A 27,033-nucleotide genomic window follows, 5' to 3' on the forward strand; every position below is an offset into this window, starting at 1 on the left:
AGTTAGAATGCTAACTTTTTGGTGATAATCTAAATGTGCTAAGTTGACAAAATATAATGAAATAACCACCTAAATGTGTAATGTTGACATATTTTTTATTTTGACATGAAAGCTTACATGTTAAGGGAGTAAACTTGCCCGATGTTTTCACCTGCCGTGTCTCGCCTTAAAAGAAAATAGCCATTTTAATGAAAATTACTGGAATAACCCAAACATATACGAGCACATTAGTTCAGGAAACATCTTCAGGATGTCTGATTTCACACCGGTCGTGTGGAACAAACACACTACGTTCATCTATGAGCAAATTACATCATGTTACATGTATTTTAGCTCCTACAGTAGTTTAACACAAGGTTAAACACGTTGCTTTGGACAAAGTTACCTGTTTTTTGCAAAAGACCACCTCACTTACAGTGGTGACATTTTTAGTAGATTTGCAGACCAGGATCTAAAAAAGCTTTACCTATGCCTGAGGATTTGCATAAATTAACTGGGAATTGTTAAAAAAAAAAAGGTCTTTCCATTATTGTCTAATAAACCCCGGGTGTTGCGGTTAAAGGCAGTCACATTTTGACATTTCAGATCGAAATAAGATCAAAAACCTTTGGTATACGGAAATGAATTTTAACGGAGCCAAACCTGCATATGACTGAGATGAGATTATTGCTCTTTTCCCATTTTCTGTATGAAAGATGTGGGTGGGTGAAACCATTCCAGAATTCATAATGAAATATCAGAAGCCAGTTTAGCAGCAGAAATGTGGCGTCTTACACATTCTCTGCTGAAGCATCTGCTCAGAAACACCAGAGGCTTTGGGTTTGGCAGCTCCAGTATCCCTGGAGGACCATCCCAGAGAAACTCTCCCAACTGACAAATGATCTCCAGCAGAGAGAAGAAGGTGCACTCATTACACTCACCTCCTACACGTGTGTGTGTGTGTGAGATTCAGGTATACCCTAGTTTATGGGGTATGGGGTATTAAACCCTAGGTTATTATCCCAAATCCTTGTTCTTGTGGGGACATTTTTTATTTATTTTTTTGGTCCCCATAAGAAAATCTGATTATTTCATATGAAGTGATGTTTTTGGAAAATGTAAAAATGCAGAAAATGATCTGTGATGGTTAGGTTTAGGGTTGGGTTAGTGTAAAGCGATAGAATATCACAGTTTGTATAGTATAAAAATCATTGTCTATGTCTTATGTCCCATGAATATCCCATGAAAACTTATTATGGACGTAATATATATTATAATAATATATGTAGCATTTTTGTGGACACTTAATTGCATGTTATTTACATGTTATTTAGTTTAAAATGCAATTAGCTGATGTTTTTTTTTTGTACAAAGTACATCTTTATCTCATTTCATAATTACTTTTCTTTGAAATATGGTTAAAGTGTACTGCTGAATGCACTGACAAGCATTTATAGTTAACTAAAGGACTTTATATAAAGGATGTGTCTTTAACTAGGATGCACTAACATTTAAATTAATCATTTAAATTAATCACTTTTTCGAGCGCAAGCGGAGGCCCCTTCTCTCACAAGGCCTGTTTCAAGTGAAACGAGTCCGATACTGTATTGGTGCAAGAAATCCTTAAATGAATGCACATAATTTACATGAAATCCACAGATTCACTCAAATATCTATATTGCACCACAGCAAGTAAATATGAGTTGCGTCATTATGCGTGAAATGCAGAGGACTGAAAAGTTTCATTAGTGTTGATGACTGCCCTCAAACTTTCAAATTAAACTGCTTCAGTGTGTCAAAACTTGTTCTTTCTTAACTTTTAGGTCACTTGGCGTGCCTCCAGGAAGAGGAAGCTGTCCTCTGATTGGCCCGTTGTCCTTTGACCTTATCTATACAGACTACCACGGCCTGCAGCAGATGAAACAGCACATGGGCCTTTCCTTTAGACAGCACAGGTCAGTTTAAGCCTCTGTTCCAAAAACTAAGATGCCTTTCTGTCTTTTGAACCTCTGGCTGAGCAGAGATTAATGATGCTGTACTGTGGTAGCATTTGTTTCGCAGGTGTAAAACTATTAACAGAAAACTGCAAACAGCTTATATTATCATGTAGGAACTTGAATTCTTTTGCATTTTGTAGGAAGTTGGAATCTTCCAACGTTCCGTGTTGAATGGAGTGCAGAATTTCTGCTCCTTGTTCTAACTGATAATTCTTTTTTTTCTAGAAAGAGAAACTGATTTTATATTTTTAATTCTAAAACTTTTTGTCAACTTTTAAGTGTATACTACCATATAGACATACAGTGGAGAAAATAATTATTTTATCCCCTGCTGATTTTGTAAGTTTGCCCCCTTACAAAGAAATGAAGAGTCAATAATTGTTATGGTAGGTTTATTTTAACTGATAGAGACAGAATATCAACCAAACAATCCAGAAAAAAACATGTTATATATAGGTTATAAATTGATTGGTTTTCAGTGAGTGAAATAAGTATTTGATCCAGTGTTCTGGCTGAAGGAAGGAGGTTTTACAGTACATGGCCCGTCCATCAGCCCCTCAACAAAGTGAAGTCGTCCAGAGAGCCTCAGAGCATAATGTTTCCACCTCCATGCTTGACTGTAGGGATGATGTTCTTGAGGTCATAGTCAGCATTTCTCTTCCTCCAAACACGAGTTGAGTTGATGCCAAAGAGCTAAATCTTGGTCTCATCTGACCACAGCACTTTCTCCCAAGCCTTTTCTGAATCATTATATGTTTATTGGCAAACCTCAGACGGGCCTGTACATGTGTCTTCTTGAGCAGGGGGACCTTGCGGGTGCTGCAGGATTTGTGGTGTAGTGTGTCACCAATGTTTTGCTTGGTAACTGTGTTCCCAACTGCCTTGAAATCATTAACAAGCTTCTCCCATGTAGTTCTGGGCTGATCCCTCACCTTTCTCATGATAATCAATACCCAGTGAGCCGAGATCTTCTGCCCTGCAAAGCCAAAAGACCTTAACTCGCTAGAGTGTGAAACTGAGAAAAATGACTTTAAAGTTTCTGTTTTGTCCAGACAAAAGTATTATAGGTAGGACTCCCAAAATTTGACAACTAGTTGCTATAATGAAGAAATGTTTGTATGCAAAAAATCTTGAGCTCAAAATTGACCTTTGACCCTTGTTTGGCAGTTACTGTATTCTGCCTTTGTATCATGTGCCAAAAATAAGGAGTCGTGCAAAGGCAAAAGGCAGTAACTGACATATAATCAATATTTGCTTGCTGTCCCCCATACTTACATCCATTATAAGAAGACTTAACCAAGGTCTAGTCATCATGGTATGTGTTTTAAATTATATAGAAGACCTCTGGTTGTTCCTATTTAGTGCTATAATGATCAGGATAGTGCGGCAACACTAAAAAAGTTAAACAGTATGACAGATAAGTTACTTTGCAGTACAGTATGAATAAATACAAGAAATATTTTCACAATAAAGATAATTTAATTATAATTCAATACAGATGTTTTTAAAATAAATTACAGAGGAGCAGTAATTTATCAATTTGCAACAAGAATATTTCATATTCATTAGGCATGTTTAGGCCTTTATTTTGAAATAGCAATAAACATGAAAAACCATGAAAGATTGTTAGAAAACTCAGTTTGTTTTCATACCAAGAGTTAAAAAAATAACACCAATTCAATTTTATTTAAAAAAAAAAGTCTGATTTTTTTATATATATAAACAAAAATATTATGGATGGGGGGTGGGGGGTGGCAGTTAAAGGGTTAAGAGACACAAAACTGCTCAAGATGCACAGTCAACGAACTCGACTTGGATTACTGCTTTTTAATTCAGAGATAATATCAACATTATGAAGCTGCAGACTCGGAGCCTGCATCTACAGTCCCGCACCCAGAGTCCCGCATTCTCAGACCCCTCGTTTTTCGAGACAGCGCCTCCTGCTGTTCGAAAGATCGTATAACACCCTTATCCAAATGCCATTGAAAACAATAGGATGCAATATTACGGTCTTGTTTTATTGAGTTAATTGCGTTTTATAAGTTATCCAAATAAATATTTGTGTTCCCTGCTTAATGCAAGTGCCAAAAAAAAAAAAAACTCATGTTCTCTGACTAACAAATTAGCCTACCCAGTAGTTATTTTTTGAGCGTGAGTGTAATTGAAAGAAAATTACTGATGGAAGGGATACAATTACAGATTGAACTATCTTCTGAAAAATATTATGTGATATTATATCATATTGCTACAATGTTGTTGTTTTTTTATTCAAATTCCAATTTTTCTTTCAGTTCAACCTAAAATGGTCTAATTAACATTATACCATGCTAACATTACAAAACCTGTTTTTGATCTTTTGAATGCGAAGCAAAACTCAAATAAGAATAGACAAATCACCAATAATAAACAATTCTGTACTTTATTTAACGATCACCTAAACAAGACAAAGCAAAGAAAAAAGGAAGAAAGAATTGTGTTAGTGACTTTACTTTTCGTCTTTAATTGCATTAAAAAAACTCCTCATTTATAAGTCCCTTTGGATAATGCCTAATAATCTCACATAGGCCATGAATTATGGCCTGTCCATATAAATAAATAAATAAATAAATAAGTTAATTAATTAATATATAAAACATTGCATAGGCTATATGGCAATAATAGGAACAATCCAATTGACAAACATATAAACATTTTTATAATACATAAATTATATAAAGTAAAATAATTACTCCGGCATTAATTAATTCAATTTATAGTTTTAGGAGAAAAGGTCCGGTAATTAAAAAAAGGTCAAACGGTGGCTTGTCTACAAAAAGTCCAAGGTTAAAGGCTAACGTTAGCTATCAAAATATTTTCGGGGAAAAAAGGCGAAAAAACATACATTAACGGCTCAAATTTTGTTACAAACCATCTTTACAAATATTAAATGGACTATATGTTGGTGTATCGATGAGCTATAAAGTAGTTTGATTAAAAAAGGAATCGAATGAGTATGATTCGCTAAATAATATTTACGATACTCACGTTTCGGCTTAAGTTCTTCATGTTTATCCGATCCAATTTGATAGGAGGCGCTGTCTCGAAAAACGAGGGGTCTGAGAATGCGGGACTCTGAGTGCGGGACTGTAGATGCAGGCTCCGAGTCTGCAGCTTCATACTACTCGATAATATAGACAGAGTCAACCGAAAAAAAGTTGGAATTACTTTTACCATTTAGGTTAGTCTACTTTGTACGTTAGCGATAACTAGCTTAGTGCTATTTGAATTTGTGTAAGATCTGACATGAACACCTGCAAGAAGGAAATATGGCTCAAATGGATTGTTGTGGATACAGCAGATGACGTGCATTGCTATGGATTATGGATTATATCGGATTGCATGGAAAGGTAGGATGCCTGTGTATTTAATTGGTTTTCGGCATCTGATGTGAGGCGAGTGTCAGCGTCAACATTAGCGCTAACTTACGTGACACAGATTAAATTTAGCTAGCTCCGGGTTGTCACTGACATTGACAGATCTGAACCATCGTCCTGAACGAAAATAACAACATTTATGACAACCTATTAGCTTGCATACAATCTATGTATGGCTTGTTCACCTTGCTTTGTTTCTGTAATAATACAAACAAGCACTCGGCAGTCCACACTTTATTTCAAAGATGTGTCGTCTGTATGTTACGTGGTTTGGTGACAGTTAAAGAGCGGCAAACTTTGACAGTATGACACAGCCAGCGTACAGTAACATCACAGCGACACCGTAACATCTCTCTTGATGCCGGGCTAAACAAAGTCAGAACACCTTAACTCAACTTCAGCGTGCTGGAACAAAGGCAAAGAGCCGTAACAGCTGTTACGGCGTTCTGCTGTGGTTTCTCGTATGGTTTTGGAAGTTACGGTTGTCATAGCCCTTTATTTTCTCGCTAAAACAATCAAATTGACTCACGATATTTATTCACATGATAAAGGAGGTCTCAAATACCACAAAAATGACACTAACTCATTTTTGACCAAACGTGATGTTACGGCGTTTTGCCTTTGTAGGGCAGTCTTGCATGGAGCTACAGACCAAGGGCGATTGATGGTTATTTTGTACTTCTTCCATTTCTGAATAATGGCACCAACAGTGTTCTCCTTCTCACCAATCTTGTAGCCCATTCCAGCCTTGTGCAGGTCTACAATCTTGTCCCTGACGTTTGACAGCTCTTTGGTATTGCCCATGGTGGTGGAGAGGTTGGAATGGAAGATACAGATTCTGTGGTGTACAGGTGTCCACTGACATTAGGCCATTAGGAGTACTTTCCTAAAGTGACAGGACTAATCTGTTTCACATGGGCACATTACCAATCTGTGGGAGGCAGAATCCTTGCTGGTTGGTAGGGGATCAAATACTTATTTCACTAACTGGATCTCTAACTGCCGGTTTGAGTATAAAAATCTCCTGATACTTTACAGAAGAACAAATTAAAGCATATTTGGAAGGGTTCAGTTTGAGCAGATGTTTTATGAATCATCCTCACTGTCAACATCCTGATCATATTCACCATCTAAAACATATCCTCTAATCTATACTTTTCAACATCTTATAATATTATAATTTTATAAACATATAATTTTGACAGCTTCTTCACCAGATCCACCATCAAGTGACATTTACACTCTGATTTGATTACGTTCAGAACTGGTTCTGTAGTAAATCACTGAGCCATATCCAGTTTTGCTGATGATACTTCCTATTTTGTTTTATGACTGCGGTAACTATGAGTGAAAATTAACTTCATCATTGTGTATCAGACATTGTGAATTGCACTTATTCAGTCATAAGAGCTTTGGTAAGAGAATTTGACCTTAAAGTGTGCCAGATTAATTTTGATTTCATGATTTCGAGTCTTTATGCTCTCATCCTCCTATCATTCATTGCCAGATTGTTTTGTGCTAGTCAAGATTTAAATCTGAAAAGTAAATGTATATTGTTGTATCTCCTTGGTCAGCCTAAATGTATTTTTGGCTTATAATGTTATTTACTCTTTATTGACTTGGTCATACCAACAATCTCACTGTGAGTTCGCTGTGACTCTATGTTCTGTTACATAAAGAGTTGTCCTTCAATGAGTGGGTTCAATAATAGAGATGCATAAAAGTGATTCATTTTGTGATCTTAAGCCTTAAACTTGTTTACCTCCCAAAAATCAGAGTAACACTTAGTTGGGATGCAGCAGATTCCCTTTACAGAGGCCTGTGTATTCCCACCGCTATGCAGGGAGGCTTTCGATGTGAATTTAGACTGCAGAACTTTTATAACGTCTGTCTGAGAGCAAGTCAAATAAGGTAGCTACAACCCCCATAATTCCACCCCTTAAATCAATAGTTTATTGTTTCAAACCAGCATAATTTTCTTTCTTCTTTGGATTGCAAAATGAGAAGAATGTTAGCAGAATATTGAAGCTGCTCTTTACATACAATGAGAGTTAATGGTGACATAGGGTTTTCAATCTTTAAAGTTTCCAAAAAGAACCATGAATTTATCATTAAAGTAGTTTGTGACAGAGTGACCTGTCCCAGCAGTTTGTTCGTAGACGTTGGGAGCAGTATTAAAACCTTTTGTCTAGGTTGCAGTTCTCGGGATCTGGCGTGTTGGATATACCAAGTATTCTGTGCCTTTTGTGCCAGTCGGAGATTCTCTTGGGTCTTCTCCCTGTTGCTGTCTAGGCAGTTTCTCATCAACTACGGAAAAGCGGAGAGGCCGCTTTGTCTGAAGAGGAGACAAAGTATGACAAGGGCATTGTCCAGTACGTCCTTAAGATGAGAGACTGTCTGAGGTCTGGGTGTACCAACCTGGTACAACACCAAATCCACTTTCTAGATCAGACACCTTCACGACAGTGGCCATATTCTATTCCTGAGAGGCTGGTGGCACCCCTGAAGGTAGAGATTGAGATAATGCTGTAGTTGGGAGTTATTTAACCCTCCAAGAGTGAGTGGAGCAGCCCAATTGTTGTCGTCCCGGAGAAAGACAACACCTTACACATCTGCATTGACTTCAGAAAGCTGAATGCTCAGTCAAGATTTCATGCATATCCAATGCCATGCATTGATGATCTTCTGGAGAGGATCGGCTAAACCAGGTACATTAAAACCTTGAACTTATGTAAAGGGTATTGGCAAATACCCCTGAAGGAGGCGTCCAGACCCTATACTGCATTCCAGAACCTGCTGGGGCTATATCAGTTTACAGTCCTATCTTTCAGGCTGCATGGAGCACCCGCAACATTCCAACGATTGATGGACCAAGTCCTCCAAGGCTGTAAGGAGTGGTCATCAGCATACCTGGATGATTTTGTCAGATACAGTGCGACCTGGGAGGACCATCTTCTACACCTCAAAAAGACCCTGAGCAAGATCCAAGAGGCTGGCCTATCTTTAACCATGGCGAAATGCGAGTGGGCAAAGTCAGAGACCAACTACCTTGGTTACCACCTGGGAAACGGAGAGCTAAAACCTCAAGTGGACAAGGTAGAAGCTGTTCGACTCCGCCCAAGACCCGAAGACAAAGAAGGAGGTCCGTTCCTTCTTGGGACTGGTGGGGTGGTATTGACGCTTCATCCCCAACTTCTCTTCCACCACCGTCCCATTGACCAGCCTGCTCTGCAAGAACGTCAAGAAATCGGCTGTCTGGACTGAGGAGTGTGAAGCAGCCTTAAACACTCTGAAGGAGCAGATGTGTTCTGGTCCAGTACTCAAAAGTCCAGATTTCACAAATGAGTCCATCGTTCAGGTAGACGCCTCTGCTGTGGGAATTGGAGAAGTCCTGGCCCAGGAAGATGCAGGCAAATAGAGGTCAATTGCATTCCTGAGCAGGAAGTTGCTGCCAAGAGAAATCTGGTACTCCACAGTGGTACTACCTGCTGGGGAGAGAGTTTATCCTAGAGGCAAGTCACCCAGCCCTGACATGGATTTACATGATGAAAGATCATAATTCTCGTGTGACCAGATGGTATGTCTCCCTGCAACCTTACCAGTTTAAGGTCAGACATCGACCTGGACCCCAAAACAAAATAGCCAACTACCTGTCTCGGAATCTGGTCAGTTTACAGCCTGGAGAGGGAGGAGGTGATGTGACAGAGTGACCTGTCCCTGTTGTTAGCACAGCACTTAAACACACACACACACACACACACACCCCATCTAAACTTGTTCCTCCATTCCCTGCTGGGGCGATGTGGATGCCCACACACACACCATTAGCACGCTGGTTTTCACACACACAAACATATCCACTCCATTTCCATCCGTGACAGAAATCCACGCTGTACATAAAAACACGCATATATCTAAGTTGTATTTTGTTTCTTTTGATTTTCGTTTTGTTTGTTACATTAATACTCACATGATGTGATGCGGGTCTTTCGTGTTGTGTATTCTCCATTAGCTGGCCAGACCCGAGCACCACCCTGTAGCCTGGATAAATAGTGCCAGTGTCGGTGTGCATATTTATGTGATATTGGAAAAATGTACATACTTAATTTTATACTTACCTCACCAATGTTTACAATGGCTTTAACTAAAGGGGCGGGTCATGGACTATAAAAAGGAGCCCCAAACTAGTGTATGGTGTCAGTTAACCATGCAACTGTAGTACCGGGAGCAATTCCTTATCCTTGACAAATATATATATATATATATATATATATATATATATATATATATATATATATATATATATATATATATATATATATATATATATATATATATATATATATATCCTTTCTTTGTTCTTTTTGTGCAGGTTTTTCTTTTTCTTTGTTACATAGCTTTGGTAAAAAAAAATAAAAAAAAACTCTGGGACTGTTTCACCTCTCGAGCACTGTAGATAAACAGCACTTCAAACCTAACATCACTGCGAGTATTGACATCTTTTTTTTTTTTTTTTTTTTTTTTTTTCAGAATGAGTTTGATGTGTTTGCAACAGCTTACGGTTTTTAGTGTATCATCCCCATGTTTTTCTGGGACAATTTACAAAGTCAGCAAATGTGTAATGGCTAGTAATTTTTAAATCTGTTCAGATTTTAGGAGTCATGTAGTCTGATTACGTCTGATAAGTATATCTATATTCAATCATATATCATTGCATTAATGAGATTTGATAGCTAGAATGGAGGGAAAGATTTAATGGCTTCAGTTTCACTGTGCTCCTCACACAAAGCTATCATATTGCCTCAGAAGACATAAAAATGAAAAGCACCACAGCGGTAGTTCATTTGATTTGTGCATTACAAGTCAAATGATCTACTGCTGTGGTACTTTTAATTTTGGAGCTTTCTGCCTTTGGTTGCTTTCATTGTGTTGCATGAAAAAAAAACTTTCTCTGCTTTGGGAATGAGGCAATTTTCTCTTTTATAGGGAAACATATATTGTAATGTGGAAACATTTCTGCTAATGTGAACACAGCGTTTTCTTCGATGGAATGGGATGTGTGAGCATATTAGCTGGAAAATTAACAGATTTGAGGTTGAAGTGCAAATACACTTTTGCTTTTTCTGTCTAGGTGCCACATTCGTGTGATCGACACCTTCGGCACGGAGCCAGCATATAATAATGAGGACTATGCCACACTGCATGGCTACAGGACCAACTGGGGATACTGGAACCTCAACAGCAAGCAGTACATGACCATGTTCCGTGAGTCTATGACTGCTTATTATTCACAGTTTCAAAGCATTGAAGTGCAATAAGCAATGAAAGATAACTAATTTCACTATATGCTGCACTGTCTGATGGTTTCTGAGCACTGTCTGAGAGAATGTGCACGTATAAAGCCGCTCCTCATAAAGCATGTGAGTAATAAACTGAGCTCTTTTTGTTGCATAACTGGGCTTGAATGGTTAAATGCACATACTTACATGTCAAAATGCCCATCTTTGCAAGTCTCGTTTTAAACACAGTCATTTATGTCTTAAGTGAACGTAAACAGTAATTAATAAAATGCATGTGTAACAGTATATTGAATCTGTGCGTTAAGTTTTAAAGTGACAGCAACCTAATAAACCTGCTGTCTGTGTCATCAATGTTAATCAAACAACAAAAGAGAGAAAATCTCTCACTGCTATTGATTGAATTTTTGATCGAATGTGTATATATATGCAGGGTGCGATTTGCCGGGGGGGATGCGTGGGATTTCCCCCTTTCTGGTCAATGTATCCCTGCCTCTGCTTAATTATTTTTATCCCAGGTGGGGATAAATTTATCCCCCCCTCAAAGTGATCAGTGCTACTACACTAGTGGCGAGGCGGATCACAAAACTTATCACGGATCCGTGGTTTGATTAAAGTCCATTTTATTTTAAAATGCGCTACTTTGACTGCAGGCTCCGCAGCCTCTATCACCACTCTGAAGACTTGCTCAATGTCCCGCCCACGGCGCTATATGATTGGTTACACCTCACGAGTAATAGCCTATCAACACTTGCGAGACGGTTGCAGGTCTTTTTTTACGCCGCATATTCAGCATATTACTGAAGCGGGAATAAAAATCACAATCTGATTATCTGTTTCTATGATGACAAGCAGGGTTAGTGTCCCAGTCACACCACTGAGAATGGCCGAAGTTACACATACGGTGTTTTACTCAATTGAGACTAAACGCAAAGATTTTTTGATTACTCACTCACTCTTGAGTTTCTGGCGCGAGTGATTTCAATGTTAAGTCAATGTAAAGACGCGTTTACGCGCGTCTAGAGGTCCTGCGGCGCGGTAGACGCGAAGCCCGAATGAGGCGAATTGACTTTGTCGGCCCTGCCCGACACGTTAACTGTAATCATGAGCCCGAGCCCGATTTAAACCCGACCAGAGAGAGAAGTTTTACACACATTTTTTTTTTTAATACGTGGGCCGTTATAACCAGGTGGCGCCAGGGAAGTTGAGATGAAGCAAAGATGAAGTTGACGATCGCCATCTCCGTAGTGAATGCACATATAGGCTATATGGAGAAATGCATGAATTACATCAGAGTGTTGCCTATTTCTTTTCGTTTTAAATTGTTTCGTTTAAAGACATTTCAAGTTTTCTTTAGATATATTTCTTAATATTCTCTGTGAGGCATACACTGAGTTTCGGTTAATTTATGATGATATGCGCTCTAGTTAACGTGCAGTGCAAGTGACCGGGGCGCGCGGGCGCCTCCATGATTATAGCCTATAGCCCTATTCGGACGGGACTAGTTTCACAGGGGGACGTTAGAGAAATACCTGTTTCACAGACGTACTTTGAGATTTTAATCCTGTCCGAATCTGCCATGCCTGTCTTTTTCCCAAACGACCTCTGTAAAAATTCCAGAGCAAATTACCTACTGTTTTTCGTCAAACTCGGCGGTCCTCAGAGAAATCTAATCCCGTCCGAATGCGAATGTCTGTGATTACCGGACATTTTTTTTCCAAAACGCTTTTTCTTATGTGTTTTGGTCAACGTGAACTGCCATACAATCTCTCACTATCGCGCCGGTATTCAAGTTTCTGCTTTTTGCGCACCGATAATGGATGTAAATGTGTTTGGTAGCCTACACTGCGAAGAAAAAATTAAATAAAAAATGAAATCAACAAGAAGAGCCAAATCACGTAAACTGTTAAGACTGGCTACTGTAATATCAGTTTCAGGTAAGATTACTTTCATTTCTGCACTTAATTACATAACGTGTAAATTATATTTAACGTGTAAGTTAAAACTTTTTATTCCGGTGGGTTTATTATAAGAACCCAGTTCTATAAAATCATGATGATAAATCTATGTTTAGTTTTTTTTTATACTACAATTTTTATAAAAGGTTTACAAAACACTAAATACGTTAGGACGTTTTACTTTATATTTCAAAGTGCTTAATTTTAAAAGTACTTAATTTCAAATGACCATACGCAATCCACGCATTCTGAACACGTGATCTTCTGCAATGCCCACATGTAAAACAGACACTCCTACCTCGGTAATAAACACGGAGATGTTAGTCCCGTCCGAATCCGTACATGAAATCACAGACGTAGGTTGATAAGAATTGTAACTCAAACGTCGTTTGGAAAACTAGTCCCGTCCGAATAGGGCTTATGTCTGCTATATTTGCTTCTTAAATACATGCAATTCGTTGATGAAAAATGTATTAAAATTAAGATACAATTTATACAAAACGAAATTCACTTTAAAGAAAGGCTTTCTACAAAACAAAACTTAATGAAGTGGTCAAAATCATGTCTGACCCACTCCAAGTCTCCCGATATAGCCTACTGCAAATCCTATCTTCGTGCTGTTCACTTTTCATAATCAACATAGATAAAAAAAAACAACAACATTATAATATTTTAACAAATATGAAACTAAATTTATTTAGGCCTATTTATTTATTTATTAAATTTATTATTTAATGGCTATAACACATAGTAGGCCTACAGAATCTCTGTACAAATTTCTGCACATTCATTTACTGCTTCTGAATTTTGCACACATAAGTTGAAAGGCATTTGTTTGTGCATAGTAAAACATATCTGCAACATTTATCAAGTTCACGGATAATTGTGCGTGCATTTATTAATTATTATCTTAATTAATAATGCAACAAGGACAAATCATGTAAACTGCCTTGTTTGTTTATTCAGAATGAAATGGATCGCAAATGGATCCGAATGAAGAAACGTAAAAAAAAAAAAAAAAAAAAAAACGTGAACAAGGAAGAACACGAAAATGAACATGAATGAACTTTGGATGAACTTTGGATGGCCTAGGAGGAGTAGGCCTAGTAGGCTACAACTCTAATTCAACAAGGTTTTAGAATATAGAATATTTTTTAAACAAAATAAATATTTTTAAAGTTTATTATCCCGGGCCCGGTGTGATGCGAGCGAGTGGAGGGGACGCTGAACATGACAAGTGACGTGTTGCATTTTGTAACACAAGTGCTGGATCAAGGGCCCGGCCCGGGTCGGGTCAAGTTCGGCTCGGGCAGAGAATCTAAGCTCTGATTTATCTGATTCTGTCCATTAGCTTTGATCCATGTACGGCTTTTCAGAATGTCACCAAGTAGCCTACAAATATTTATGTAATTTTTCAGCGCGAAAACTCTAGCTAGCTAGCTGGGAACAATGAAAAGGGTCCAGAGCAGCAAATGCAGTGAATGAAGTTCATGTTCTCATGGTTTATTTTTATGAATAAAAATGTTTCAAAACATCCCCCCCCCTCTGTTTTTTTCACAAATCGCACCCTGTATATATGTATATATATATATATAATTGTTGTTGAGAGTTGTTGTTTTTTTAACTTAGGCTAGTATTACTTTTTGTTATTTTGAAATTGGTGACGCGAATTATGAAATTTTTCAATAGTTTCAATATAGTATCAAACATTTTGGTCTCATAAAAAAATATTAAAAGCAAAAATAACCGTAAACTGACATTTCTGCTTTTTTGACAGTTCACATTTAATTATGTTTACTTTAAATAATGGTTTCTTATTTTTCATTTTTTTTGTTATCAGTAATGTACATTAAGGTTGTATGTTAAAGTACATCTTATGTTGTAAAATCAATGAGTATTGCGTTATTTTAGTGTTTAGTATATTATTTTAGCTAAAAAGATTCTATATATATCTATATCTATATCGTACATGAGTGCGTAATACTTTCATGGTTAATGGGTTATTTAAATTTTTATAGTGAGAAATACATTGTCAAAATGATCCCTTTTCACACGGATCCGTGAAAATGACTAAAATCGCTGTATTATTCATGCCAGGCAAGATGCCACTTTGTAAAGTAACACTAAGCGCCTATAGACTGAACACGTAATACACATGCGCATGACGTTTAGTAATCACAGTGCAGAAAACAAGAACAGTGCATGTTTGGGTGAGTGTTTTGTGTCTTGGGTAGCAGATGCTATAGGCGCAGATCATCTGTAAGCAGGAGAAGAGCAGCAGATGTTCTCCGAGCTGGAGAGGGTTTGGGTCTGTGCAGCATATGCACAAATCTACATCTAGGCAGTCTGAGGCACTGTTCCTCATTTAAATATAATAACAGGACACAGGGTTGGCTGAAGTTCAGAATTTAACAATTTGTTCCCTTTCAGTTTGCGAGTGTGAATTTGAATTGAATTGGCCAGATTCCACACAGGATGATGGATTGGAATGACTGAAAACAAAGATGCATTTTCAGTAAATATCTCTTTACTGTAGAGGGTTTTTTTTTTTTCAGGCAGGCAGGCAGTTTTTTCCTAAACTGAAAGTTCAGTGCAGTCAAAACAAGTACCAGTCATCAAACTGATTTTGTCATGAAAAACAACATTTCCACCACTTTGTTTATGTGTATAAAAGATTTATATAAAAACAAAATTAAACTATTGTGAGGAAATTAAATGTTCTTTAACTATAGTCTATTAAATTACATCTAAATGTAATTAGTGGCATTTTAATTTGAATATGTATTATTTATAAACATTTATTAATTTATTAATATTACATTGTTTTACATTAATTATTACAATTATTAATATTTATATTTATTAACATTTATTAATGGGGACGGGGACAGGATGAGAAGGAGCCTCCGTTTTGTTTGACAATACTTCGAACGTCAACAAGAAGTGACGTCACCCAACATCGCTTAGAGCACCTTTAAGGATATTGGCACCACTTCATGTCTTTAACTACTATGTACTTACATAAAAAATAAAAATTGAAAAAAAAGTTGAAATAAGGCAGGCTGACGACATCTTCAACAGAAGCAAATACCACTGATTAACAACTTCATAGTTCACAGTAAGGCTGTCTTTAAAGGTTTATAAGTTATAGTTAAAAAATACATTTTTTACTTCGAGTTTTTTACTTCCAGTACCCAAATGTTGCATTCTATTCTTCATAGTGCTTACATCTAAACTGAACAAACTGGACATTCTTAAACCAATTCTGTTTGCTGCTTCTCTCTCTAACATTTAAGATTCTATTCAAAATGAATGAATTCTTGTACGGAACTGTATTTATGAAATTAGAATTACTGTGTTTTTCCTCCCCAGCACACACTCCTGATAACTCCTTCATGGGTTTTGTGACCGAGGAACTAAACCAGACTGAAAGATACCACATCCAGAGAGACAAAGTCAACAACATGGCTGTGGTTTACGGCAAAGAAGCCAGCATGTGGAAGGTAAGAACGTGTGCTTCCAACAATAGCAGGTCAAAGCAAAGATTTTCCAGATGGTTAACAGAAAAAGCAAAATTCTGACACATTTCTACCATCACGCAGTATAGCGTCAGACCGCCAGCCTTGCTCAGAATTTGAAAACTGCTGTAGACTTGCTTTCAGTCCGTGTAACTGTCAGAACATACGGAGATTGATTGCCTGGCTCCTATCATGGCTTGTTGGGCACAGTGATTGTGCTAAAGTGGTGTTTGGATGTGCTGACAGCAAATAACATCAGCCTGCTTTAACACGCTTCAAAGCAGGATGAAAGCAAACATTCTGCAGCATCGAGAGAGACAGGCTGTGAACATCGCCAGAGGAAACTGCGCCCACCCGTCCGCCAACTAAAGAAATAAATAAAAAACTTGACAAGTAGCAGACTTTAATCAGAAAGTGTGTTCGAACCAATAGGCATTCGGGAGCAGAGATTGGTTTTGAAGAGAACAAAATGCATCCCAGGAGCTGTGAAAAAGCTCCAAGTCTTTGAGAAATGAAGTCTCCACGTTTAACCTGAATGTTTTTTCCTGCCGTTTTTTGAATGCTGCGCTCTTCAGCGCCGTGTAAATGTGTCTCCATCTCTGCCTCTGTGCGGCCCGAGGTTTGCATTGTCATTTCTGTTTGTTTGACAGGTTGCCATTTTAAAGCTATCTGCGCTGTGGAGTCCCTAAACACTGACAGTTCCCTCCAGGCCAAATAGCAGCCCACTCGCTCTCATTGTGCATGTGTCACTCAGCCCAGAACCACAACTGTATGCTTAGAGATTGGCAAGACAATCATCTCCTCTTGTCCTCCGTCCCCCTCCCCCCATTTCTAATTTATTTTTCGGTCTCTTGACGACCGTCTTGGATCACTTACAGCTCTAACTGAGAGCGTGACAATCTTTTCATCAGTTTATGGGTGAGCAGGGTTCCCACGGTCATGGAGAAACCTGGAAGTTCCAGGCCTGGAACTTGAAAAGTTTGGGGTCGATAAGATTATTTAATGTTTTTGAAAGAAGTCTTCACACAGAATGCATTTTTCCATTCCACTGTGCTTTTTTCCCATTGTTGTTCAATGTAAACACTCGCTAGACGCTAGCCAAATGCATAAATGGAAATGTAGTTGAAAACACATTCGACCGGATTGCTTTTGTAGAGTAAACGCTTATGTGGTCAAATGTGTTCAAACAGCCACAAAAGACTGTCTTCTCGCCGCCTACTGACTTGATGCCTAAACATTATGGGAAGTGCGCTAGTCATATGGGATTCAAACTTTATAACTTTTGTCCATTAGATCAAAAGATCTGAAAAAACACATTCATTTACTCGCCCATAGATCCCCCTCTTGAAGTAATCGGGACAGAAGTGATTAAAAGTGGACAAAAGAAACGGATTAAAACGGATTAAAGACGTCTCCCTCGTCTACTTGTGATCCCAACCAAAACGCATCATAATACCAGGTGTAAACATGGCTAGGGGTGTACTACAAGATCCCGGGCCCAGTCCTGATGGGCCCCCATGTCCACCCACCCAAAAGAAAAATAAATAAATTAATAAATAAAATAATCTGGCCTCTGTACACATGAATCTGTAGGCCTAGATGTTTATAGGGTAATAACTATTAACTGTAATGCTTAGAGTGGCCTGATAATTTGTCATGTGTGCATATGTCTACACACATTTCAAACCTCCTTTCCCAACATTATCTAGCCTACTTTACTGTGGTTACTAAGTTTAAGCTAAATAATATTACAATATTTTTTTTTTATATATAACACCCAACGTAGGCTATAAAACAGCTTAAAATACCATTTTAGTTTTCTAATCCCTACATGAACAAACTACTTACTGTATGATAACCAAACAAGACTTGATTCAGCCATATTTTATTTGCAGAATGAACAAGACAAAACGAAAAGATAGCTTATACATGACATTTGAGTTCCCCCCCCCCCCAGTAAATGCCACTAAAGGTAGCCTAATATTAATGCCATATGTGCTTAAGTCACCATTTCAGACTTTCTTAACATACTCTGGTCCACAGTCACTTTACTTAAATGATTTTTACTTGAGATAACATTTATTTTTATTATGCTTTATTCATAATAAAATAATAATACTCTGTGCCCATTATTGCTAATTTTAGATATTGTAACCTATTAATTTAAAATTAAACACGTTTCAAATTTCAAATTAGGCTATTATAATGGTGTGTTGTATGCAAACAGCATTGTTAGTGTACGGTTTATTTATTTAACCTTTATCTCAGATTACATGTACACCAAATTATCATCTGAAAGTGTATGTTCTTCTCTTTCAATGAGTTGTCTCAGTTCATTTTTAGCACTAATGATCACAGAGATATTCAAGCAGTTCAGCACTATAGATTTCGTGTTCTAGTTTGTGCTCAGCTTTCTTTGAAAAGAAATCAGTTACCAATTGTTTCCCCTTATTTTGTTTTATTTCCTTCTATTGTCTTTGCTTTCTTTTTTTGGTGGCCTGATTTTGCTTTCTTTTATAAAGACATTTCTACAGCAGAAGTTTGCGCTCCACCAGATGCTTAACTAACTTACATAAACAAAATGCGTGCATATGGACTAAACCATTTGGCGCATTAGCAAGGGGTTGGACCTTGAGACCTTGTCTTTACTTTTTTTTATACAACATGTGGTCAGTCAATCAACCAAGTTATTCCGCCAATACATTAACTTTACATTTCATCTGACATGCATTATGAAATGTAATTAGGAAATGAAAATATCCAGGTAAAATAAAATACAGTCCAGACTTTTCAAGGGCCCTCTCTCCCCTTGGAGCCCTGGTAATCAGCACTGGTTTTACCCCCAGTCCGACACCCTGGGGCTATACATACATTTTGAAATGAGACATAATGCATACTGGGTCACATTAAACAGTGGTTTGATCATGGGGCATACAAATAACATACAATAAATAATACAATATACAAAACACAGAATGTCTTATTATCAAATGCATAAAAATGTGTTACAAAAAAAGAAGATTCCATTTAGATTCTGAAAACCGCATTGGAATGAATCATGTACGTCAACTTGCTCACTCACAAATAAGCTTTCATTGGTTTAATTTAAATTTACTGATTGCTTGATACAGACTTATATAACAATGTTTTATCCTCAGCGCTGTTTAACTAACGTTTTCATACAGAGATCGATACGGAGATGTCATTAACCTACCAATGATTTTCCAGAGACAGACAGAAATCTTTAATGTGAACCTTAACGAGGCCCGACATTGATTTTTCTGAATGTCCGTTATTTGAAATAGCACATCATCTGTTACTCTTATTCTTCAATCGCACATTCATTACTGCTTAGAGGAAAAGCAATTTGGTTCACACAAGAATCATTCGGTCATAAATGTCCGGAAGGTAAACTTTGAACTTTTCTAGTCACTTTAAGAACTGTGCTGTTAATGCATGCATGAGAGTCAATGTTCTTTTGCTGTGCAAGGAAAAGGGCCAAATGTGTTTTTATTCTCAAGAGAGTGCACTTGCCTCCACAACTCTTAATGGTTTGATATAAGAAATTAGGTGTAACACTTGCCTGAGGAGATGTATGAATTATTAATGTAAGTAGAGTAATGATTTAAATAAGTAAATAATTTATAGACCTCTTTAACTGCACATCTAAGAGAACTTTCATTATTGTCCAGAGAACATGGTCCTTCTCTTTGTTCTGATGTGAAAATAGCAACATCAAAAATAGAGATATCAAATGTACTGTCAAGGGCCAGATTGGGAAAAAAAGCCATCTTGTTCACCATTTCTTATATTTTTAGTTTTCTTTTCTTTTTTAATTTGTCAAACCATAGCACTCATGCAGACAGCATTAAACTTGTAGAGTCCATCAACTCTATGCTGCTTTAATATCTAATATTGAGTAAAACATAATGTAATCTGACCTTTAGATTGCATATACCTGTACATAAGAAACTGAGTTAGGCAGTATAAACTAAACAACAATATTCTCAAGAAAAGAGAAATCAAATCACTACTCTTGGGTATAACATGATTTTAATATGCCTATAAATTGTAGCCTAAGGCTCATTTTAATTACATGTTTCTCAGTCAAACTCTTGACAGCCTCAAATCAGTATTAATGTATGAAATGAAATAATCTCTCAGTGGAGATGATGGTGAAATTGACTTTAGTCATACATAATTAAAGATGTGATCTATAAGTTGTAATATATTTTAATATATCTTGCCAGCATAATGAATGCATGCTGATGTGTTTTGGCATTATTTATTTTAATATTTTTCTTCAATCATTGTGTGTGTACATACCATTACATTCCATTTAGTTTTTGTTGATTGAGGTCACATACAGTGGGGAGAACAAGTATTTGATACACTGCTGATTTTGCAGGTTTTCCTACTTACAAAGCATGTAGAGGTCTGTAATTTTTATCATAGGTAAACTTCAAATGTGAGAGACGGAATCTAAAACAAAAATCCAAAAAATCACATTGTATGATTTTTAAATAATTAATTTGCATTTTATTGCATGACATAAGTATTTGATCACCTACCAACCAGTAAGAATTCCGGCTCTCACAGACCTGTTAGTTTAGAAGAAGTTCAAGATGACGGTCAATCTCCCTCGGTCTAGGGCACCACGCAAGATCTCACCTCGTGGGGCATCAATGATCATGAGGAAGGTGAGGGATCAGCCCAGAACTACATGGCAGGACTGAGGGCTGGGACCACAGTCTCAAAGAAAACCATTAGTAACACACTACGCCGTCATGGATTAAAATCCTGCAGTGCACACAAGGTCCCTCTGCTCAAGCCAGCGCATGTCCAGGCCCTTCTGAAGTTTGCCAATGACCATATGGATGATCCAGAGGAGGAATGGGAGAATGGCATGTGGTCTGATGAGACAAAAATAGAGCTTTTTGGTCTAAACTCCACTCGCCGTGTTTGGAGGAAGAGGAAGGATGAGTACAACCCCAAGAACACCATCCCAACCGTGAAGCATGGAGGTGGAAACGTCATTCTTTGGGGATGCTTTTCTGCAAAGGGGACAGGACGACTGCATCGTATTGAGGGGAGGATGGATGGGGCCATGTATCGCGAGATCTTGGCCAACAACCTCCTTCCCTCAGTAAGAGCATTGAAGATGGGTCGTGGCTGGGTCTTCCAGCATGACAACGACCCGAAACACACAGCCAGGGCAACTAAGGAGTGGCTCCGTAAGAAGCATCTCAAGGTCCTGGAGTGGCCTAGCCAGTCTCCAGACCTGAACCCAATAGAAAATCTTTGGAGGGAGCTGAAAGTCCATATTGCCCAGCGACAGCCCCGAAACCTGAAGGATCTGAAGAAGGTCTGTATGGAGGAGTGGGCCAGAATCCCTGCTGCAGTGTGTGCAAACCTGGTCAAGAACTACAGGAAACGTATGATCTCTGTAATTGCAAACAAAGGTTTCTGTACCAAATATTAAGTTCTGCTTTTCTGATATATCAAATACTTATGTCATGCAATAAAACGCAAATTAATTACTTAAAAATCATACAATGTAATTTTCTGGATTTTTGTTTTAGATTCCGTCACTCACAGTTGAAGAGTATCTACTACAGTACGATAAAGATTACAGACTTTTACATGCTTTGTAAGTGGGAAAACCTACAAAATCGGCAGTGTATCAAATACTTGTTCTCCCCACTGTATGCACAAATACAAACTAAAAAAAATGCATATACAAACACAGGGAAATTAAGTGTTTATTGGACAACAAAAGGAGAGTGAATCAATGTTGTTGGGATGCTGGCTACATCAGATCAGGCTCTTTGTTTTCTGTCAAAGGCAAATGCAAATGCATTACAGTTTTGATAAGATTTTGTAGTTCTGCTGTGAAGTTTTAATTTTAAGTCAGTTTCACTGCTCCCCTATGTAACCATGCTTCAGTTTATGTGCTGTCCATGGTGCTGATCTCAAGTCAGTAGTTGCGAAACAATTACTTTTTAAATGCACAGTTTGTATGTATTTTGTGTACTGTTGATGAAGAACAGTTATACAGCATGCCAGAAAACACTACTCAATTAGAGAACAGGTGACAGATTTGCGTGACTAAACTATGATAAAATACAGATAAAGCAACAATTAAATGCAGTGCACATATTATGAACTTCATTATGTTGCATTAGGCCCAAAATCTTTCAGTGTTTTTCAAAAAATTGCCAGATGTATTTTTTGTATTCCAAAATCACTTTAACTCTGTTTGACATAATCATCACAGAACTCATAAGTAGGGACTTTCCAGGAGGGCTTGACACAGTCTTTCTATCACTATAAAACCTAACAGTTGTTCTTACCAACCCTTTGTTAGTTAATGTCTAACAATTTGTTGAACGTAATTGTAAAAATCTAGTAATCTGTACTATTCACATACTATGCCTTTGTTATTCAGAAACCCCAAATAAAGATTACTTGATTGGATTCAGTACCATTTCGTCAAGCAAATGAGGCGGGGCAACTCTTGATTGACTTTTCACTCATTTCTCCCACTTTTGAGGTTATCTTTCTCCTCAGTTGCCTTCGCTTATGCTCTAAGTCAATGTTGAATTGGCAATACAACTGAACATTTTGAGAGAATATCACATTAATTGACTTTATAAATTGATGTTGATTTCTTACAATTATTTTTACCATTATGCTTGGGCACTTGGAACTTCATTTGAATCACTGTAATTAATTATGATGCAACAAGAAATAACATTTATTTGTGGTTTCACAGGAAGTGAAGTAATATATGTGTTGCTTTTAAAATATACCAAACTTCTCTCTAAATCACTAACTAATCTACATTGGATGTTGAGTTATGGTCTACTACACTTTTTATTGCTAACACTATTGTGAAACAGTAAACATTTAAGTTGATCCCCCTCTAGTTTTTATTATTATTATTATTATTATTATTATTATTATTATTTCTTTATTTAAAAGGGACAACACACATTAATCAACATGAGTACAAAGTCCAACATGTAAATGTGTAAGATTTAGCCATATAGGCTAATTTTCATCTGCAGTCCCTAGCAGGTTGATGGTTAAGAGAAAACAATAAATACACTACAACAATACAATAAATGCATATCAATAAGAAAGCCTTAGATATAGATAAGTAAGAATAACATAACCACTATTCCTGATCAGGACAACTGGCAGGTTGATGGCCGAATAAAAAAAAAAAATTTAAAACATAACACAAGTATCACAGACAGTAGACACGGGCAAAAGTGTATAGACACATATTTGAATGCATCAACAACATATAAGCACACACAGAGTAGTTGTGCCAATATCTTACAATCATCATTGTTTTAGTGACACACAGACATCAACATTCAAAAGACAAAACACAACAATGGTAACCATTACATTACTTTTTAAATGTATAAGACTCTGACCATTACAAAACAATTGCATTTGTTCTTTATTGTGCTAATACTGCCACAAGACAGCAAATACAATTGTCAAATAAAGCAAAAAACTGTAAAAACAAAGCAATTGCTTAATGTATTCATGCCACAATGCACTGTTACTCTGTTAATATTAAGTCAGTAAAACTCAGAAGCCAAGTTCTAAAAACTTGAATACACTGATACTCTTTACTAGATTTTCCTGAGGCAAGATTTTTTCAAGTAAAATTACCAAATTGAAATGTACAGTGTACAGCTTATTCTCATCTCTTCTCCCCACTTTCTGTGCTGATGAAGGGTAAGGAGAAGTTGCTGACCATCTTACACCGTTACATGGACATCCATGGGACAGTGTACTATGAGGCACAACGTCCCCCAGAGGTGCCAGCATTCGTCAGGAACCACGGCTTACTGCCCCAACAGGAGTTACAGCAGCTTCTGAGAAAGGCTAAGGTGCTTAGCATGATGTACTTTTAAATCTTTGATGAGAAGTGTTGGGGAAAGTTACTTGTAAAAATAATTTGTTACAAGATTTACAAAAAGTAACTAATTGTAGTACTTATTAGTAACTTGCAGTTACTTTTTACATTACATCACATTACAATGTTACATTACTTTTACATTATTTTGTCTCACTCTCACGGAGAAGTTACATTTTGCAAGTGTTTAATGCAGTAATGCACTCAACACCATATCATATATAACATACACCTTCACTTACAATATTTCCTGGCCCCTAGATCTATGTATGCCATACAAACAATCTCTTAACATTATGGGTTATTTTATCTATTGTATAACTCTTTTTACTGAAAGTGACTATGTTATGGAGAAGAGATTTTAATTCAGTAGTTTATTTTTTTATTTAAAAAAATAATAATAATTGTACATAGCTTTTTAGTTTATTACTTAAAAATGTGTACATTTATAAAGTAATGCATTACTTTACTCGTTATATCAAAAAAGAAATCTAATTGCATAATACACATTACTTGTAATGCATCACCAGTAATACTGGTAATAATGTAGTTTAGATATTATTGAAGGACTGTCAATTTAAAGTATGAATTTCATCTTGACCTGAATGTAATTTCCATTCATTTTTCTACCATTAGAGCAATTACTTAGGGGACTTCCTTCATCAAATATTCATAAACGTTATTATTGATTAATGATCATATGTAAAAAAAAAAAAATGTTAAACTTTTAATCTGTTGACAACCCTAGTTTAGAGTTTAAACTAATTTATACCATTACATTTTCTCTTAGCTCTTCCTGGGATTTGGCTTTCCGTACGAAGGCCCCGCCCCTTTAGAGGCCATAGCCAATGGATGCATATTTCTGCAGCCAAAGTTCGACCCCCCTCGCAGCTCCCTCAACCATGAGTTCTTCAGGGGCAAGCCCACTTCCAGAGAGGTAAGTGCAGTCTGCGCGCTTTATATGCCAGTAACCATATTCTGTGGATTAGTTCTCTCTTTCTTTTTTTTTGACCAGGATGGTACAAAATGTATATTACTACTACAGTAAATACTACAGGTCTACTTCCTTAAATACAAAATCATCCTATGCCAATCAACCTTGTCATGTGTTTGGTCAAGTTTTAACTATATGTCTGGGCATAGTTTTAGTCAATGAAAGCTAGTCACATTTTCATCATGCTACATAATGGTTAAATTGATAATCACAATTATTTTGCTCAAAATTAAAATCACAATGATTGTTGTCATTTGAGAATTATTCCACTTTCACCAATAAGCAGAAATTAAGAGAATGTTATCGCTATTATCATATAGCATACATTATGAAACCTGTTAAAACAAGAAACTTCTCTCAAAAATTAAAACTGTGGAATTCCTTAATCCTTTAATTAATGTTTTCTTCTATTGAAACAACAGCAAAAAATACTTTGTATTGCCACACTGAGGGTGCATTTATTCAGCAACCACAATTGCAAACAATAGTCTAATCCATGTTTGGATTTATTGCAGTTTAAAACTGAGAAGGTTTGATTGCAGATTTAGTCCAAGCAAACAGAACACAGACTGACTGAATGACACTTTCATTTAAGCAGAATTTCTCAATGGAGATCGCTCAACTCCAGCTTACTTGTTTGTTTTCAGATCACCTGCAGCACTTCCATGGTGTAGAGAAAATGTCTTTGTTTAGTGTTCTTTTTCTTCTTTGCATTATTTTGATCTCCTAAGTGTGTGTTAATTGGATTGAATGTTTAATAAAGTTGACTACTGCATTTAGTTCCTGCCTCACCTCATCTCCTGCAACGTGATATCATGATAGTTAACACTATTTTTTTTTTTTATCTCCCCATCAGGTGTCATCTCAGCATCCGTACACTGAACAGTACATCGGCAAACCCCATGTCAGAACAGTAGACTTCAACAACTCTCAAGAATTTGAGACAGCTGTTGTAGACATACTCAAAGACAAGGTGACTGTAGTTTTCTGTTACAGCTCTCTTACTGTATGTGCAGTGTAACAGTGGTTGTTGCATGGCTTTATGAAGAAATATAGAAAAGGGATGTCCAATTTTTTTTTACAATTTACATACAATTATACTATATATATATATATATATATTATAAAATACAATGTACATACTCCCATCAAGACATGCCTAGTAGTTGGAAGAGGAATATTTGGAGATGCTGTCATCTTTTTTATATAAATCTTCCATGGCGCCAATTAAACAGTGGAGTGCAATGTAGTATTTGTTAGTCATCGTAGTCTTTAGTTCTGACTCAGTTGCTTTCTCAAAGCACAAACTTGCTGTTGTTATGGAAACACACGGAGTGTCTGTCAAAAGTTGGAAATCACAGTTTTTTTTCATCCACAGTGCAAAAATAGGGAAAGCAAACAAAAGAATTTGCATGTTTTTGAGTACAGAGAACAACAGTTTGCAATTGTGTAAATGTACACAAGATGAGTCTTTCCAAACTTGCTTTGAGTTTCACCATCACCCATGGAATGATACGACATGCAATCTTTGTCAGCGCTTCTAAAAAAAGATCAATTATTTTAAATTTGTTTCAACACTGTGGGATATTGCCGTTTCTAGGAATGATTGCACATCCCTGCTGAAAAGACTTGTGCTGGTTAATGCTGGTTTGATGCTGGTTTAGCCAGTCTAGCTAGTCTTATGGAGACACAAGTACTTTTTATTAGGAAAAAAAAAATTATATATATATATGAAGAGTTCAGATGCAAAAGCCTCTAAGTGCCATTTGAAATTTTCTTCTAGAATGATCATTTTTATCAAGCTGGTATATATAAGTTCAGTAATTTCACTTAAATGGCATCGAAGATTACCTATTAGTTGTCATTTAAGTGAAATTGCTTAACTTAAATATTCGAGCTTGATAAAAATGATCATTCTAGAAGAAAATTTCAGATGGC

General features: G+C 36.9%; 1 protein-coding gene across 1 annotated transcript in view; it reads left to right on the plus strand.

The window, feature by feature from the left end:
• The window catches only part of mgat5b (alpha-1,6-mannosylglycoprotein 6-beta-N-acetylglucosaminyltransferase B), a gene marked incomplete at both ends in the record, with an annotated part of 144,917 nt that overhangs the window by 111,986 nt on the left and 5,898 nt on the right, over positions 1-27,033 (plus strand). The window contains 6 exons of the mRNA XM_081359903.1: positions 1,803-1,934; positions 10,521-10,654; positions 16,017-16,147; positions 23,920-24,075; positions 24,892-25,038; positions 25,952-26,068. Coding sequence (XP_081216029.1) covers positions 1,803-1,934; positions 10,521-10,654; positions 16,017-16,147; positions 23,920-24,075; positions 24,892-25,038; positions 25,952-26,068 — 817 coding nt within the window. The remainder of the gene's footprint in view (positions 1-1,802; positions 1,935-10,520; positions 10,655-16,016; positions 16,148-23,919; positions 24,076-24,891; positions 25,039-25,951; positions 26,069-27,033) is intronic.

This window comes from Scardinius erythrophthalmus (genome assembly GCF_964197995.2).
Source record: "Scardinius erythrophthalmus genome assembly, chromosome: 1".
Classification (NCBI taxonomy): Eukaryota; Metazoa; Chordata; class Actinopteri; order Cypriniformes; family Leuciscidae; genus Scardinius; species Scardinius erythrophthalmus.